Below are 17218 nucleotides of genomic sequence, written 5' to 3'. Positions count from 1 at the left end.
AGATAAATGCATCTTTGAAGTGTCCTTCAAATATCTCAATATCCACTTCACGCCTTCCCAATGCTTTTTTTCGGGATTGGATATAAACCTGCTCACAACTTCCATTGCATGTGCTATGTCAGGTCTGGTGCAAACCATAGCATACATCAAGCTCCCTACTGCAGATGCATATGGCACTTTAGACATGTGACTTTCTTCTTCCTCTGTTTGAGAAGATTGCCTTTTTGAGAACCTTAAGTGAGTTCCCAAAGGTGTGTTCCTAGTTTTAGCATTTCTAACATTGAACCTGCTAAGCAATTTTTCTATATATTTTTCCTGAGATAAGTTCAGAATACCTTCAATCTATCCCTGGAGATTCTCATACCAAGAATTTGCTTGGCTGAACCAAGATCCTTCATTTCAAAATTTTTTGACAATTGTTTCATCAACCTGTCGATTTCTGCTATATTAGCACCAACAATCAACATGTCGTCAACATACAAGGCAAGAATGATATAGCTGTTAATATATTTCTTCACGTAACAACAATGATTTTCTTCACATTTGTGAAATCCTGAGTTTCTCATAAACTCATTAAACTTCCCGTACCATTGTCTCGGTGCTTGTTTCAATCCATACAAACTTTTTTGAAGCTTGCATACAAGATTCTCTTTGCCTTGTACTTTAAAACCTTTTGGTTGTGGCACAAAGATTTCAAGTGTGAGTCTAAGTCCCACATTGACAAGAAAATGAGTACTCATGGTTGAGAGTGGTGTCAGTGCCCTATATGGTTGGGCTCAGGTCTCATTGGTGTTGTATCTCCCTAGTGAAACCCCTCCTTATAAACCTAACAAGTGGTATCAGAGCCGATTGTTAAAATCGAATTAGACGAGTGCAATATGGTCCTAGTATCGAAAGCCTTCCTAGCAAGGGTCTCAAGTAAAACGTGTCCCGTTAAGAAAGAACGGTGGTACATAAAAGGGCAGAAAAGTAGTACTCGTGGTTGGGAATGCTTCCGTTGGAGGAGGAGTGTACCAATGTGGTTGAAGGGACTCACCCTTAAGGGAGAGATTGTTAGGAATCTAAGTGTGAGTCTAAAGTCCCACATTGGCTAAAAATGAGAAAGTATAGCACTATATAAGAATAAAGACCCATAAACCCATTGCCTTAAGGTTTTGGGTTGAGAGTGGTGTCAGTGCCCTATATGGTTGGGCTCAGGTCTCATTGGTGTTGTATCTCCCCAGTGAAACCCCTTTGTAAACCTAACAAGTGGTATCAGAGTCGATGATTAAAATCGGCTCAAACGAGTGCAGTATGGTCCTAGTATCGAAAATCTTCCTGGCAAGAGTCTTAAGTAAAGCGTGTCCTGTTAAGAAAGAACGACGGTACAAAAAAGGGCAGAAAAGGAGTACTCGTGGTTGGGAATGCTTCCGCTGGAGGAGGAGTGTACCAATGTGGTTGAAGGGACTCACCCTTGAGAGGGAGATTGTTAGGAATCCAAGTGAGTCTAAAGTCCCACATTGACCAGAAATGAGAAAGTAGAGCACTATATAAGAATAATGACCCATAAATCCATTGCCTTAAGGTTTTGGGTTGAGAGTAGTGTTAGTGCCTTATATGGTTAGGCTCAGTCTCATTGGTGTTGTAAATACATTTATTTTGTAAATAATAAGATACGATACGTGATATATGAATATTTAAAGTATACAACAATTCTTAAAAACATAATAAATTAATAAATATATGATTATTTGTGTGAATCTAAATTAAGATCATATGTACTAAAGTCTTCAACATAAAAAATATAAATTATTGTCATCACAAAAGTATCACTACAAGAAAACTCTTAAATATTGACTAATTTTAGTAAAAGTAAAAAAAAAATGTTAGGGACCAGTTTCTTAATTAGAGACCAATTATTTTAGCAGCCAAAATATTAGTAGTTGATGTTAGTGACCAATTTAGAATATAAACTATTTTAGTTATTAATTTAGAGATCAATTATAATTTTTTGAACTATTTCGGTTGCCAATAGTGTTTGCTTTATAAATTGGTACCTAAATTAATTATTATAATGACTATTTTTTTTTTGTCACTAAAATTTGTGATTATTCAAATATTTTTTTATAATTTATTACAATTTCATAAATTAGATATTTCATTGATAAATATCGATAAAATATTTTAAAGTATAAGACACAAAAACATCACTTAAATTAAAGTATTAAAGTATCAGTGTGTTATATATATTGTCGTGTATCTCAAAGTGATAAAGAAAAAAATCCATTAAAGCAACTGGTTCTTCTTTTCTAGGAAACAATTTATGGTTTGCCATTGGAATCACAAAAATACACAATCACTTAGTCATTGGAGGGTACAATTCCCATCTCTAAATTACATTTTAGTAATTTATGAAAAATATAAATGATGTAAAATAATTTTATATTATAAATATAAAAAATAACTTGTATACTTAAAAGTTTTATTTATTACAAATTATATTTGTAACATAATCATAAAACCTTAGCAATTAAGATTCAGACGTATCAATATTATTTTTCTATAAAAGTTCTTTTACTTTTAATCACTTAAAAGGCATTTAAGGTAACACCATTTGAATTTCTAAAAATACATAACAATATCATGCAATTTCTAAAAAATCATTCCATCCATGTCAGAACTTTCACCATGATCTGAAAGCAGTTGATGAGATTTACCAAAAAAGTTGAAGGAGAATCACTGTAAGTGACACATATAATGTTTTAGGAAAAAAAAAAGAAAAAAAAGTGGAACAGGAATAGGATTAGAATATGGAGTATATGGACCAGGTGGTTCAATGGTGCCAGCAATGGCACATAGTATTAGGTGGATGACTCAAATTTTCTGAACGCTTTGAACTTCAATGTAACAGTTCTTCACATAACACCAATCTATATCTATATATTGTATGTATATATATATATACACACACCACCACATTCACCACTTCCCCACAGTTCATCGTTCACCGTTTCACACACACACACTCACTGTCACGTTCCCCACTTCTGAAGCAACATCGGCCAGCCACCATCACCATCCACTTTTTCTTGGATATAAAACTTCCTCTTCATGATTTCACCGCAAACAAAAAAACCCTTGTGTTGGTTCTTCCTTCTTTTCCTCGTCTTGTTGCAGAAGCGATTCCAGATGGGTGTGGTCGACCAAGACTCTTCCCATTCCCAACCCAATCGGATCCTGATCCGTGCGGTCTGGGCCTCCAACCTTGAAGCGGAGTTTCAGATCCTTCGCGGCGTAATCGACGATTACCCTTTTGTTTCCATGGATACTGAATTCCCCGGAGTTATTTACCTCCCCCAAGTGGTGGTTCCGACAGAAACCACCCGCCGCCACCTTAAACCCTCCGAGCACTACGCCTTCCTCAAATCCAACGTTGATGTCCTCAACCTTATCCAGGTGGGTCTCACGCTTTCCGATGCAGACGGTAACCTGCCCCACCTCGGGACCAGCAACCGTTTCATCTGGGAATTTAACTTCCGCGATTTCAACGTGGAGCGTGACTCCCACGCGCCGGACTCAATCGATCTCCTCCGCCGTCAAGGGATCGACTTCGGGCGCAACGCGGCGGAAGGCATCGACTCGTGTCTTTTCGCAGAACTGATGATGTCGTCGGGGTTGGTGTGTAACGAGGCGGTGAGTTGGGTGACGTTTCATAGCGCGTATGATTTCGGGTATTTGGTTAAGATTCTGACCCGACGGAGCCTGCCCCATGGGTTGAAGGATTTCTTGAAAATCTTGAAAGCGTTTTTCGGAGGAAATGTTTATGACATCAAGCACATGATGCGGTTCTGTGACGGCCTGTATGGCGGTTTGGACCGGCTGGCACTAACCCTGAACGTGGACCGGGCCGTTGGAAAGTGTCACCAGGCCGGGTCCGATAGCTTGCTGACGTGGCATGCGTTTAAGAGAATGTGGGATATTTATTTCGCGGAGGGTGGGCCCCAGAAACATGCCGGTGTTTTGTTTGGATTGGAGCTTGCGTATTCCTCTAGTTGAGGAACTCAAAATGAAAAAGAAAAACCATATATATAAATAAATATTTTATTCTTTATTTTATTTACTGGATAAATTAATTATAGATTCGGAAACTGCCAAACTCAACAATCTTCTCTTACGTCGTGGGGGTTGATGAAGAGATTGAAATTTGAAACTTGAAACGCACTCCATGCCATGCGTTGGCTCTTGGAACTTGAAACAAGTATGGGGTGGAATTGGTTCACTTTTGTTTTCCTTTTTTAATAAATTAGGATAATTCACTTCAGTTTCTGAACCTGTGATTTAATTAATACTTTAACTTTTTATTCATTATTTAGTGTATATATGATAAAAAATTAAGTGATGAACGTTATAAGTCTCTGAATAATTTTTTGTTTGTATTTGATTCTTTGAAAAATTAGTCTCCGATTCTTTTCTGTTTGTATTTGAGTCCTAGAAAAGTGAAGCCCCGTAACTGAGCACAAGAAGGTAAGCTCCTACATTACATTTACAGGGGTTGTTTTATTATGATGATGCATACTTTTAGGATTAAATATGTCTTAATTCTGGAGGAAAATTATTTTTTTTTTTATAATTTTGATTTAATTTAGTTTTCAATTTTAAAAATATATAAATTTAATTTTTTAATCAAATTTTATTAAATTTATTTAAAATTTTAAATATATTTTATCATAATATATTTGAATTAATATTATAACGAAAATATTTCAAATCATATAAACAATTTAAATGAAAATATGTAATAAAATAAACTTAACAAATTAATTTGTATATTTTTAATTTTTCTTTTGTCTTACAATTTTTATTTATGGCGAAATGAGTCCGATACATGTTTTCTTCTTGTAACCCATTATTTTTAAACACCCCTAGACACACTCAAATGACTCTATTAAGCCTTGTAAAATTAAACAATAAAAACCCTAAACAATTATATGTCCCTCTTTCGTTTTTCTCTTTCATCTCAAGGCAGTTGTGAACCTCCATTGTTTTTTTTTTTTTTTCTTTTTTGAGAATTAATTATATATATTAACACTTTGATTTTCACTTATATATTTAAGCTCATTTTTATTTTATATTCATTTTAGTCAAAGTTTCAATATTTATTAAATACAACCATTTTATTCTACTCATTTTCAATTATTATAAGGCTTAAATATACATTTGGTACCTATTTTTGTTGTTTTTATTCAATTTGGTCTCTATTTTCGTTTTATGTTCAATTAAGTTCTCATTTTTGTTAAATTGTAGTCAATTTGATTCTATTCACGTATAAATAGTTAACGTTTTTTAACAGTACATGCCACGTGTCAGCTCCTGTTTTTTTTTGTTTTATTTTTTTTTTTCAAAAAATTTGTCCAGTGTCAAGTTACAATTGTGCCACGTGTCAATGCTAGTTTCACGTGTGAGTTTGTGATAGTATATTTTTTTGTTTAATTTAGTTCTTATATTCGTTATTTTTGTTCAATTTAGTCTCAATTTTTATTAAAATAAATCAATTTTGTCTTTTTCAAATTGACACTAAATTTAATATATTTTATACAAATTATATTAATATTTTTTTAAAATTGACATTTGAATTATTATTTTTTAAATTCAATTATAAATTATTAAATTTAATTATAAATTGAATAGAAATCTTATATTTAATTGCTAAATAGAATATAATTATTTAAAATATTATAAGAATATAGTTATTAAATTTTTTTCTAATATTTATATTCTAAAATATTTTTAAAATTGATATATAAAAATATTTTAAATATTCAAAATATTTTAGAAAAGTAAACTAATATTTATAAAATTAACATTTAAATATAAAATATTTTAGATTTTTATATCTAAAATGCAATAATAATATTAAATATTTTAAATTTAAATGTGAATTTTACAAATGTTAATATATATTTTTAAAATTTTAATAATTATATTTTAATAATATTTAAATAATTATATTCTATTTAACAATTGAATCTAAGAATTATATTCAATTTATAATTAAATATTATAATTTAAAATTGAATTTAAAAAATAAATAATATTAATAATGTCAATTTTAAAAATTAAATGGTTATATTTTAACAAAATTTGGGACTAAATTGAACAAAAATAACGAATATAGGAACTGAATTGAACAAAAATAACGAATATCGAGACTAAATTGAACAAAAAGAAATAATACAACCACAAACTGACACGTCGCACAATTGTGACTTGACATGTGGACAATTTTTTGAAATTAAAAAATTTAAAAAAATATAAAAAGAAATTAAAAAAAGCAGGAACTGACACGTGGCATGTACTGTTAGAAATTTTAACTATTTAAACACCGTTAGTGAAAACAACAAAATTGACCACAATTTGACAAAAATAAAGACCTAATTGAACACAAAACGAAAATAGGAACAAAATTGAATAAAAATAACAAAAATAGAAACCAAATTTATATTTAAGCCTTATTATAATGTCCTTTAAAAGTGTCATGTCTCAACATCTTATTCATCTTCTATTTTGTATCCTTCTATTTTTTTTTCTTTTGTTTTTTTTCTCGCTCCACCTTCAAATTCAAATTTATTATATTAATTATGTAAATGTTTCATATTTTTTAATTGATCAACTGAAATAACATTTAATTGAATTTTTCATTAAAAAAATTGTTATATTAAGTATCTAAAATGTTTATATTTTTAATCGAATCCTTTTAATAAACTAACAGAGGTAGTAATGTGATAGTTTGATTTTGCAATTTTAAGCATATTACCATGAAATTAGAGAAAAAAAACTTTGGAATCTTAATTAATTTTATCAAATGACATTATTTTGTATCTTTATTTCAGTATTTAATTAAAAAATGAAACAATGACATTTTATATAAAAATAATAAGGGTTCGTGTTATTGTGATATTGTGTTTGAAACTAAAAATCAAATATTCATGTTAACTTCACTTAATGATAATAGAATCAAATATTATATATATATATATATATATATATATATATATATATATATATATATATATATATATATATATAATTGAAAGATATAATGATTTTGAATACTCAATAAAATAATTTTTTAATAAAAATAAATTTAAAATCGCTTATATTTACTACAAACTTAAAATTTAATTAACTCATAATTAAGTAAAAAAAAATAGTAAGAACCAATGAGTGTATCAAATATTAAAATAACTACCTTCACTATCAATAAAAATACAATCTTTTGTATGCTCTATATTTATTTATTGTACGTGGAGCATTTTGCAAAAAGAAATTAAAATAACATTAATAAATATCGACTATAAAAAATAAGTAATTTTGGTATTTTTAATTTTTTAACAATTCATTTATATATGCACAATTTTTATATTTAGTAATTATTAAAATTGATTATATTTAAATTATTTTATCCAAACAAAACATTTAAAAATAAAACAATTTAAAATGAAATAAATTCAACTTTAATATATTTAAATATGTTAAAAATTGTTAAATTATATATTCAGACACAGTATTTTAAAAAATCAATACTTTATCTAAAAATTTAAAATATAAAATATAACAATTTTAAAAAAAATATTTAAAAATTAAAAAGTATAAATAATTTAAATATCATAATTTTAATTTCTTAAAATTAGAAAAATGATGTAGTATTCTACCAATCTAAAGCTGACGATTAATATTGGTATCGCAGAAATGATCTACGAAAAATGTGGTCCAGGAATATATAGGAGCATATGGTATGACTGGTCAAATTTGATGTTTCTCTTCTATTACGACACCTATATCATTATATATGATTCTTCAATTTTGTTTCTTAAAATTATCTGTGTACCTTAAATTATATAACTTCCATTAAAAAAAAAAACTGAATATATATGATAAAACTAACTTAATTCAAATTTGGTTGTTCTGTAAATTAACAGGCTAAATCTTTTGATCAATGCAACTAGAAATGGAATGAGATACTAACTCGTAGGAAAATTAGAAAAAATAAATAAATTCAAAGTAAAATGAATTATTTTAAATTTTTATTTTTGTAAATTAATTTAAACAGAAAAATTCAATTAAAATATCTAAAAAGATCTTAATCTAATTTAAATTTTGTTTGTGGATCAAAATTTGAGATCTGTTTATGGTATTTTCGGGAGTTACATGATATATGAAAAAACTGTAACATTTATGAATAACGAATTAAATGAACTGTGGCATGAGACAGATGAATGATAGGTTTACACTATAAACAAAAAAATGCATCAAATTTTGTTATTGAAAGAAGCAGCGTTGGCGTCTGCATCGTTGATATTCTTCTTGGGGAACGTTTCGTGACAAATCTCCATGAAAGCTTGAACGATAACTTGGTAGTTATCGGCGGCGTTCAAGCGGAGGAAGCACTCGAGAAGGTCTTGAAGATCGGTTTTGGTGAAGATTTGTCTCTGAAAGATCATTTGAAGCATGGATTCTCGAAAATCCTTGTGCGGGTCCTTTGAATCCTTCTCAACCGCAACAGTGTCAATGAGTTTTGAATTTGGTTTTCTCATGTTGTCGTTGTTAGGGTTTTCATGATTTGTGTGAACTTCGGAGAAGACGTTGTTGTCGTTGTCGCCGGAAGTGGTAGGGTTTGTTGTGTTTTGGTGAATTGAGGGTTGGAGTACTTCGTAGGATTTAGGGTTCCTACATCCACAGCCTCCATTTGTTTTGAACAGAGCTCTCATAAACCTTTTTCTCTTTTTGGAACACATTGTGATTTCGTTGTGATATTTGACGATGCAGTGGGAAATTACTCGCTGATTCTGGTTTTCTATTTTAATCTTAAAATAAGAGGTTGCTAATCTCGTAAATATTTTTCTTCTTATTATTATATAATGAAATTTAACGATGCAGAGATATAAAGATATTTTTCAAAAGATAGAAAGTTAAGATAATTAAATTAAAATATATAGATAAAAGATGAAATTAGAGTGATTTGAGATGGATAAAAGATTTTTTTTTAACTAATTTGTTGTGTGTGAAATACGATTTCACAAAAAGATAGAATATCAATTCACAACTAATTAAAGATCTTGATAATGTGACCCATATCATATAGTCACGGAGCATTTTTGTTAAAGTAAATTTCACCTTGTTGGCAATAAATGTTTATGCAATATTTAGTTTATTTTATGTTAATTGTGAATGAAAAATTTATTCAATATTTAAACTTTATTTTATTTCAATTGTGAAACAAATAAGGATTTTACTTTTTTATATTTCTCGCATCAAATCATATAATATTTATTTATTTATTATCATAATTATTTTTGTTGTCTTCCTCATCTATAATCTATAACTATTGTCAACACCCAATTTCGTCCGGGTAACAATGATAAAATAAAATAATTAATTAATTAATTAATTAATTAAAGTTCAATTGAGAAGAATAAATAAATAAATAATTAAGAAAAGAAAAGAAAAAATATGTTTTGGTTTGAGAAAAATAATTATCTATTTATTTTATTATTATTATTATTATTTTTTTTTATATATTTTATTTTAGTTTATTTGGGCTTATTATTTTGATTATTACATTATTTTTCTTTCTATTATTACAGCTCCTTTTTTGTTTTACGTCTCTCATTCTAGTTTAATAAAAAAAAAAAAAAAAGAAAAAAAAAAGAGAGAAGGGAAAGGGGAAAGAAAAAGGTAACGTAAAGCCTCTCTTTTGTTAAACCCAAGCATGCTATGCTATCATGGTTTTGTATTGGGAAAGGTCTGTGGCATGGTCATGATGGCTGAAGGAGCAGGAAACAACATCTGCTCTCAGTCTGGTCCCAAATTTCAAAATTGGAAGGTGCAGAGGGTTACATAATAAAAAGGGGAAGATTCATGAGAGGATGGGTCTTTTTTTTGAATTACGACGGTGTTGTGGTGGTGCGGTGAAGCAGAAACAGAGGCGAACAGTGACAGAGGTTGGAGTTGTGGTGGTGTCGAGAAGAAGAGGCTGCCATGTGAGGGGAAGAAGCTTTGGCTTCTGTTAGGGTTTTTCTGAAAAGATAAAAAGGGGCAGAACCCTTTTACCACGCACACCCCCTCTTTTACCTAAACCACACCCTCCTCCTTTCTTTTCGCACACCCCCAATTTTAATTCCTGCACCTCCTTTTTTTGTTTCCTTAGCGCACCCCTTTATTTACTGCACGCACCCCACCTGTTACTTCATGCACCTCCCACATGTGACACTCCTGCACCCCATGTCTTTGTCTATTGTTTTTGGGCTTGTTGTTGTATTTGCTTTGTGCACCCCACCAATTACTCACGCACCCTTACTTTCTTGTTTCCGACTTTTATCCTTCTTAAATAATTTCATCCTTTTATAAATTTATTTATTTATTTTTATTTTTTAAAAAAAGAGGAAAACAAACATATTTGAAAATCATAAAAATTAAAATATAGAAAAATAAAAAAGGTTCTCTTTCTTTTTTTTTATTGTGTTTGTCCGACCGCTCGCGTCATGTGTTTATTTCGCGAATGAATACTTTATCTAAAAATTTAAAATATAAAATATAACAATTTTAAAAAAAATATTTAAAAATTAAAAAGTATAAATAATTTAAATATCATAATTTTAATTTCTTAAAATTAGAAAAATGATGTAGTATTCTACCAATCTAAAGCTGACGATTAATATTGGTATCGCAGAAATGATCTACGAAAAATGTGGTCCAGGAATATATAGGAGCATATGGTATGACTGGTCAAATTTGATGTTTCTCTTCTATTACGACACCTATATCATTATATATGATTCTTCAATTTTGTTTCTTAAAATTATCTGTGTACCTTAAATTATATAACTTCCATTAAAAAAAACTGAATATATATGATAAAACTAACTTAATTCAAATTTGGTTGTTCTGTAAATTAACAGGCTAAATCTTTTGATCAATGCAACTAGAAATGGAATGAGATACTAACTCGTAGGAAAATTAGAAAAAATAAATAAATTCAAAGTAAAATGAATTATTTTAAATTTTTATTTTTGTAAATTAATTTAAACAGAAAAATTCAATTAAAATATCTAAAAAGATCTTAATCTAATTTAAATTTTGTTTGTGGATCAAAATTTGAGATCTGTTTATGGTATTTTCGGGAGTTACATGATATATGAAAAAACTGTAACATTTATGAATAACGAATTAAATGAACTGTGGCATGAGACAGATGAATGATAGGTTTACACTATAAACAAAAAAATGCATCAAATTTTGTTATTGAAAGAAGCAGCGTTGGCGTCTGCATCGTTGATATTCTTCTTGGGGAACGTTTCGTGACAAATCTCCATGAAAGCTTGAACGATAACTTGGTAGTTATCGGCGGCGTTCAAGCGGAGGAAGCACTCGAGAAGGTCTTGAAGATCGGTTTTGGTGAAGATTTGTCTCTGAAAGATCATTTGAAGCATGGATTCTCGAAAATCCTTGTGCGGGTCCTTTGAATCCTTCTCAACCGCAACAGTGTCAATGAGTTTTGAATTTGGTTTTCTCATGTTGTCGTTGTTAGGGTTTTCATGATTTGTGTGAACTTCGGAGAAGACGTTGTTGTCGTTGTCGCCGGAAGTGGTAGGGTTTGTTGTGTTTTGGTGAATTGAGGGTTGGAGTACTTCGTAGGATTTAGGGTTCCTACATCCACAACCTCCATTTGTTTTGAACAGAGCTCTCATAAACCTTTTTCTCTTTTTGGAACACATTGTGATTTCGTTGTGATATTTGACGATGCAGTGGGAAATTACTCGCTGATTCTGGTTTTCTATTTTAATCTTAAAATAAGAGGTTGCTAATCTCGTAAATATTTTTCTTCTTATTATTATATAATGAAATTTAACGATGCAGAGATATAAAGATATTTTTCAAAAGATAGAAAGTTAAGATAATTAAATTAAAATATATAGATAAAAGATGAAATTAGAGTGATTTGAGATGGATAAAAGATTTTTTTTTAACTAATTTGTTGTGTGTGAAATACGATTTCACAAAAAGATAGAATATCAATTCACAACTAATTAAAGATCTTGATAATGTGACCCATATCATATAGTCACGGAGCATTTTTGTTAAAGTAAATTTCACCTTGTTGGCAATAAATGTTTATGCAATATTTAGTTTATTTTATGTTAATTGTGAATGAAAAATTTATTCAATATTTAAACTTTATTTTATTTCAATTGTGAAACAAATAAGGATTTTACTTTTTTATATTTCTCGCATCAAATCATATAATATTTATTTATTTATTATCATAATTATTTTTGTTGTCTTCCTCATCTATAATCTATAACTATTGTCAACACCCAATTTCGTCCGGGTAACAATGATAAAATAAAATAATTAATTAATTAATTAATTAATTAAAGTTCAATTGAGAAGAATAAATAAATAAATAATTAAGAAAAGAAAAGAAAAAATATGTTTTGGTTTGAGAAAAATAATTATCTATTTATTTTATTATTATTATTATTATTTTTTTTTATATATTTTATTTTAGTTTATTTGGGCTTATTATTTTGATTATTACATTATTTTTCTTTCTATTATTACAGCTCCTTTTTTGTTTTACGTCTCTCATTCTAGTTTAATAAAAAAAAAAAAAAAAGAAAAAAAAAGAGAGAAGGGAAAGGGGAAAGAAAAAGGTAACGTAAAGCCTCTCTTTTGTTAAACCCAAGCATGCTATGCTATCATGGTTTTGTATTGGGAAAGGTCTGTGGCATGGTCATGATGGCTGAAGGAGCAGGAAACAACATCTGCTCTCAGTCTGGTCCCAAATTTCAAAATTGGAAGGTGCAGAGGGTTACATAATAAAAAGGGGAAGATTCATGAGAGGATGGGTCTTTTTTTTGAATTACGACGGTGTTGTGGTGGTGCGGTGAAGCAGAAACAGAGGCGAACAGTGACAGAGGTTGGAGTTGTGGTGGTGTCGAGAAGAAGAGGCTGCCATGTGAGGGGAAGAAGCTTTGGCTTCTGTTAGGGTTTTTCTGAAAAGATAAAAAGGGGCAGAACCCTTTTACCACGCACACCCCCTCTTTTACCTAAACCACACCCTCCTCCTTTCTTTTCGCACACCCCCAATTTTAATTCCTGCACCTCCTTTTTTTGTTTCCTTAGCGCACCCCTTTATTTACTGCACGCACCCCACCTGTTACTTCATGCACCTCCCACATGTGACACTCCTGCACCCCATGTCTTTGTCTATTGTTTTTGGGCTTGTTGTTGTATTTGCTTTGTGCACCCCACCAATTACTCACGCACCCTTACTTTCTTGTTTCCGACTTTTATCCTTCTTAAATAATTTCATCCTTTTATAAATTTATTTATTTATTTTTATTTTTTAAAAAAAGAGGAAAACAAACATATTTGAAAATCATAAAAATTAAAATATAGAAAAATAAAAAAGGTTCTCTTTCTTTTTTTTTATTGTGTTTGTCCGACCGCTCGCGTCATGTGTTTATTTCGCGAATGAATACTTTATCTAAAAATTTAAAATATAAAATATAACAATTTTAAAAAAAATATTTAAAAATTAAAAAGTATAAATAATTTAAATATCATAATTTTAATTTCTTAAAATTAGAAAAATGATGTAGTATTCTACCAATCTAAAGCTGACGATTAATATTGGTATCGCAGAAATGATCTACGAAAAATGTGGTCCAGGAATATATAGGAGCATATGGTATGACTGGTCAAATTTGATGTTTCTCTTCTATTACGACACCTATATCATTATATATGATTCTTCAATTTTGTTTCTTAAAATTATCTGTGTACCTTAAATTATATAACTTCCATTAAAAAAAAACTGAATATATATGATAAAACTAACTTAATTCAAATTTGGTTGTTCTGTAAATTAACAGGCTAAATCTTTTGATCAATGCAACTAGAAATGGAATGAGATACTAACTCGTAGGAAAATTAGAAAAAATAAATAAATTCAAAGTAAAATGAATTATTTTAAATTTTTATTTTTGTAAATTAATTTAAACAGAAAAATTCAATTAAAATATCTAAAAAGATCTTAATCTAATTTAAATTTTGTTTGTGGATCAAAATTTGAGATCTGTTTATGGTATTTTCGGGAGTTACATGATATATGAAAAAACTGTAACATTTATGAATAACGAATTAAATGAACTGTGGCATGAGACAGATGAATGATAGGTTTACACTATAAACAAAAAAATGCATCAAATTTTGTTATTGAAAGAAGCAGCGTTGGCGTCTGCATCGTTGATATTCTTCTTGGGGAACGTTTCGTGACAAATCTCCATGAAAGCTTGAACGATAACTTGGTAGTTATCGGCGGCGTTCAAGCGGAGGAAGCACTCGAGAAGGTCTTGAAGATCGGTTTTGGTGAAGATTTGTCTCTGAAAGATCATTTGAAGCATGGATTCTCGAAAATCCTTGTGCGGGTCCTTTGAATCCTTCTCAACCGCAACAGTGTCAATGAGTTTTGAATTTGGTTTTCTCATGTTGTCGTTGTTAGGGTTTTCATGATTTGTGTGAACTTCGGAGAAGACGTTGTTGTCGTTGTCGCCGGAAGTGGTAGGGTTTGTTGTGTTTTGGTGAATTGAGGGTTGGAGTACTTCGTAGGATTTAGGGTTCCTACATCCACAACCTCCATTTGTTTTGAACAGAGCTCTCATAAACCTTTTTCTCTTTTTGGAACACATTGTGATTTCGTTGTGATATTTGACGATGCAGTGGGAAATTACTCGCTGATTCTGGTTTTCTATTTTAATCTTAAAATAAGAGGTTGCTAATCTCGTAAATATTTTTCTTCTTATTATTATATAATGAAATTTAACGATGCAGAGATATAAAGATATTTTTCAAAAGATAGAAAGTTAAGATAATTAAATTAAAATATATAGATAAAAGATGAAATTAGAGTGATTTGAGATGGATAAAAGATTTTTTTTTAACTAATTTGTTGTGTGTGAAATACGATTTCACAAAAAGATAGAATATCAATTCACAACTAATTAAAGATCTTGATAATGTGACCCATATCATATAGTCACGGAGCATTTTTGTTAAAGTAAATTTCACCTTGTTGGCAATAAATGTTTATGCAATATTTAGTTTATTTTATGTTAATTGTGAATGAAAAATTTATTCAATATTTAAACTTTATTTTATTTCAATTGTGAAACAAATAAGGATTTTACTTTTTTATATTTCTCGCATCAAATCATATAATATTTATTTATTTATTATCATAATTATTTTTGTTGTCTTCCTCATCTATAATCTATAACTATTGTCAACACCCAATTTCGTCCGGGTAACAATGATAAAATAAAATAATTAATTAATTAATTAATTAATTAAAGTTCAATTGAGAAGAATAAATAAATAAATAATTAAGAAAAGAAAAGAAAAAATATGTTTTGGTTTGAGAAAAATAATTATCTATTTATTTTATTATTATTATTATTATTTTTTTTTATATATTTTATTTTAGTTTATTTGGGCTTATTATTTTGATTATTACATTATTTTTCTTTCTATTATTACAGCTCCTTTTTTGTTTTACGTCTCTCATTCTAGTTTAATAAAAAAAAATAAAAAAAGAAAAAAAAAAGAAAAAAAAAAGAGAGAAGGGAAAGGGGAAAGAAAAAGGTAACGTAAAGCCTCTCTTTTGTTAAACCCAAGCATGCTATGCTATCATGGTTTTGTATTGGGAAAGGTCTGTGGCATGGTCATGATGGCTGAAGGAGCAGGAAACAACATCTGCTCTCAGTCTGGTCCCAAATTTCAAAATTGGAAGGTGCAGAGGGTTACATAATAAAAAGGAGAAGATTCATGAGAGGATGGGTCTTTTTTTTGAATTACGACGGTGTTGTGGTGGTGCGGTGAAGCAGAAACAGAGGCGAACAGTGACAGAGGTTGGAGTTGTGGTGGTGTCGAGAAGAAGAGGCTGCCATGTGAGGGGAAGAAGCTTTGGCTTCTGTTAGGGTTTTTCTGAAAAGATAAAAAGGGGCAGAACCCTTTTACCACGCACACCCCCTCTTTTACCTAAACCACACCCTCCTCCTTTCTTTTCGCACACCCCCAATTTTAATTCCTGCACCTCCTTTTTTTGTTTCCTTAGCGCACCCCTTTATTTACTGCACGCACCCCACCTGTTACTTCATGCACCTCCCACATGTGACACTCCTGCACCCCATGTCTTTGTCTATTGTTTTTGGGCTTGTTGTTGTATTTGCTTTGTGCACCCCACCAATTACTCACGCACCCTTACTTTCTTGTTTCCGACTTTTATCCTTCTTAAATAATTTCATCCTTTTATAAATTTATTTATTTATTTTTATTTTTTAAAAAAAGAGGAAAACAAACATATTTGAAAATCATAAAAATTAAAATATAGAAAAATAAAAAAGGTTCTCTTTCTTTTTTTTATTGTGTTTGTCCGACCGCTCGCGTCATGTGTTTATTTCGCGAATGAATACTTTATCTAAAAATTTAAAATATAAAATATAACAATTTTAAAAAAAATATTTAAAAATTAAAAAGTATAAATAATTTAAATATCATAATTTTAATTTCTTAAAATTAGAAAAATGATGTAGTATTCTACCAATCTAAAGCTGACGATTAATATTGGTATCGCAGAAATGATCTACGAAAAATGTGGTCCAGGAATATATAGGAGCATATGGTATGACTGGTCAAATTTGATGTTTCTCTTCTATTACGACACCTATATCATTATATATGATTCTTCAATTTTGTTTCTTAAAATTATCTGTGTACCTTAAATTATATAACTTCCATTAAAAAAAAACTGAATATATATGATAAAACTAACTTAATTCAAATTTGGTTGTTCTGTAAATTAACAGGCTAAATCTTTTGATCAATGCAACTAGAAATGGAATGAGATACTAACTCGTAGGAAAATTAGAAAAAATAAATAAATTCAAAGTAAAATGAATTATTTTAAATTTTTATTTTTGTAAATTAATTTAAACAGAAAAATTCAATTAAAATATCTAAAAAGATCTTAATCTAATTTAAATTTTGTTTGTGGATCAAAATTTGAGATCTGTTTATGGTATTTTCGGGAGTTACATGATATATGAAAAAACTGTAACATTTATGAATAACGAATTAAATGAACTGTGGCATGAGACAGATGAATGATAGGTTTACA

General features: G+C 29.5%; 4 protein-coding genes across 4 annotated transcripts; 1 reads left to right on the top strand and 3 right to left on the bottom strand.

Moving 5' to 3' along the window:
• Nucleotides 1–2689: 2689 nt before the first annotated feature.
• LOC114183981 (probable CCR4-associated factor 1 homolog 11) lies at nucleotides 2690–4307 on the top strand. The gene has a single exon (XM_028071201.1). It carries the CDS (start codon nucleotides 3091–3093, stop codon nucleotides 4033–4035), a length of 945 nt encoding a protein of 314 aa, XP_027927002.1. The 5' UTR covers nucleotides 2690–3090; the 3' UTR covers nucleotides 4036–4307.
• Nucleotides 4308–8288: 3981 nt separating this feature from the next.
• LOC114184746 (transcription repressor OFP4-like) lies at nucleotides 8289–8774 on the bottom strand. The gene has a single exon (XM_028072057.1). It carries the CDS (start codon nucleotides 8772–8774, stop codon nucleotides 8289–8291), a length of 486 nt encoding a protein of 161 aa, XP_027927858.1.
• A 2493-nt stretch (nucleotides 8775–11267) lies between these two features.
• On the bottom strand, nucleotides 11268–11753 carry LOC114184745 (transcription repressor OFP4-like). The gene has a single exon (XM_028072056.1). The coding sequence runs from the start codon at nucleotides 11751–11753 to the stop codon at nucleotides 11268–11270; it is 486 nt and encodes a 161-aa protein (XP_027927857.1).
• A 2493-nt stretch (nucleotides 11754–14246) lies between these two features.
• LOC114184744 (transcription repressor OFP4-like) lies at nucleotides 14247–14732 on the bottom strand. Its single transcript, XM_028072055.1, has one exon. The coding sequence runs from the start codon at nucleotides 14730–14732 to the stop codon at nucleotides 14247–14249; it is 486 nt and encodes a 161-aa protein (XP_027927856.1).
• Nucleotides 14733–17218: the final 2486 nt, after the last annotated feature.

This window comes from Vigna unguiculata, chromosome 5 (genome assembly GCF_004118075.2).
Source record: "Vigna unguiculata cultivar IT97K-499-35 chromosome 5, ASM411807v1, whole genome shotgun sequence".
Classification (NCBI taxonomy): domain Eukaryota; kingdom Viridiplantae; phylum Streptophyta; class Magnoliopsida; order Fabales; family Fabaceae; genus Vigna; species Vigna unguiculata.
The sequence above is the reverse complement of the archived record's forward strand: the minus strand, read 5'-3'. Positions and strand labels throughout refer to the sequence as shown.

Excerpts from the sequence above, each read along its gene's own strand:
- LOC114183981 (XM_028071201.1), top strand. The coding sequence starts at position 3,091 with ATGATTTCACCGCAAACAAAAAAACCCTTGTGTTGGTTCTTCCTTCTT.
- LOC114184746 (XM_028072057.1), bottom strand. The coding sequence starts at position 8,774 with ATGTGTTCCAAAAAGAGAAAAAGGTTTATGAGAGCTCTGTTCAAAACA.
- LOC114184745 (XM_028072056.1), bottom strand. The coding sequence starts at position 11,753 with ATGTGTTCCAAAAAGAGAAAAAGGTTTATGAGAGCTCTGTTCAAAACA.
- LOC114184744 (XM_028072055.1), bottom strand. The coding sequence starts at position 14,732 with ATGTGTTCCAAAAAGAGAAAAAGGTTTATGAGAGCTCTGTTCAAAACA.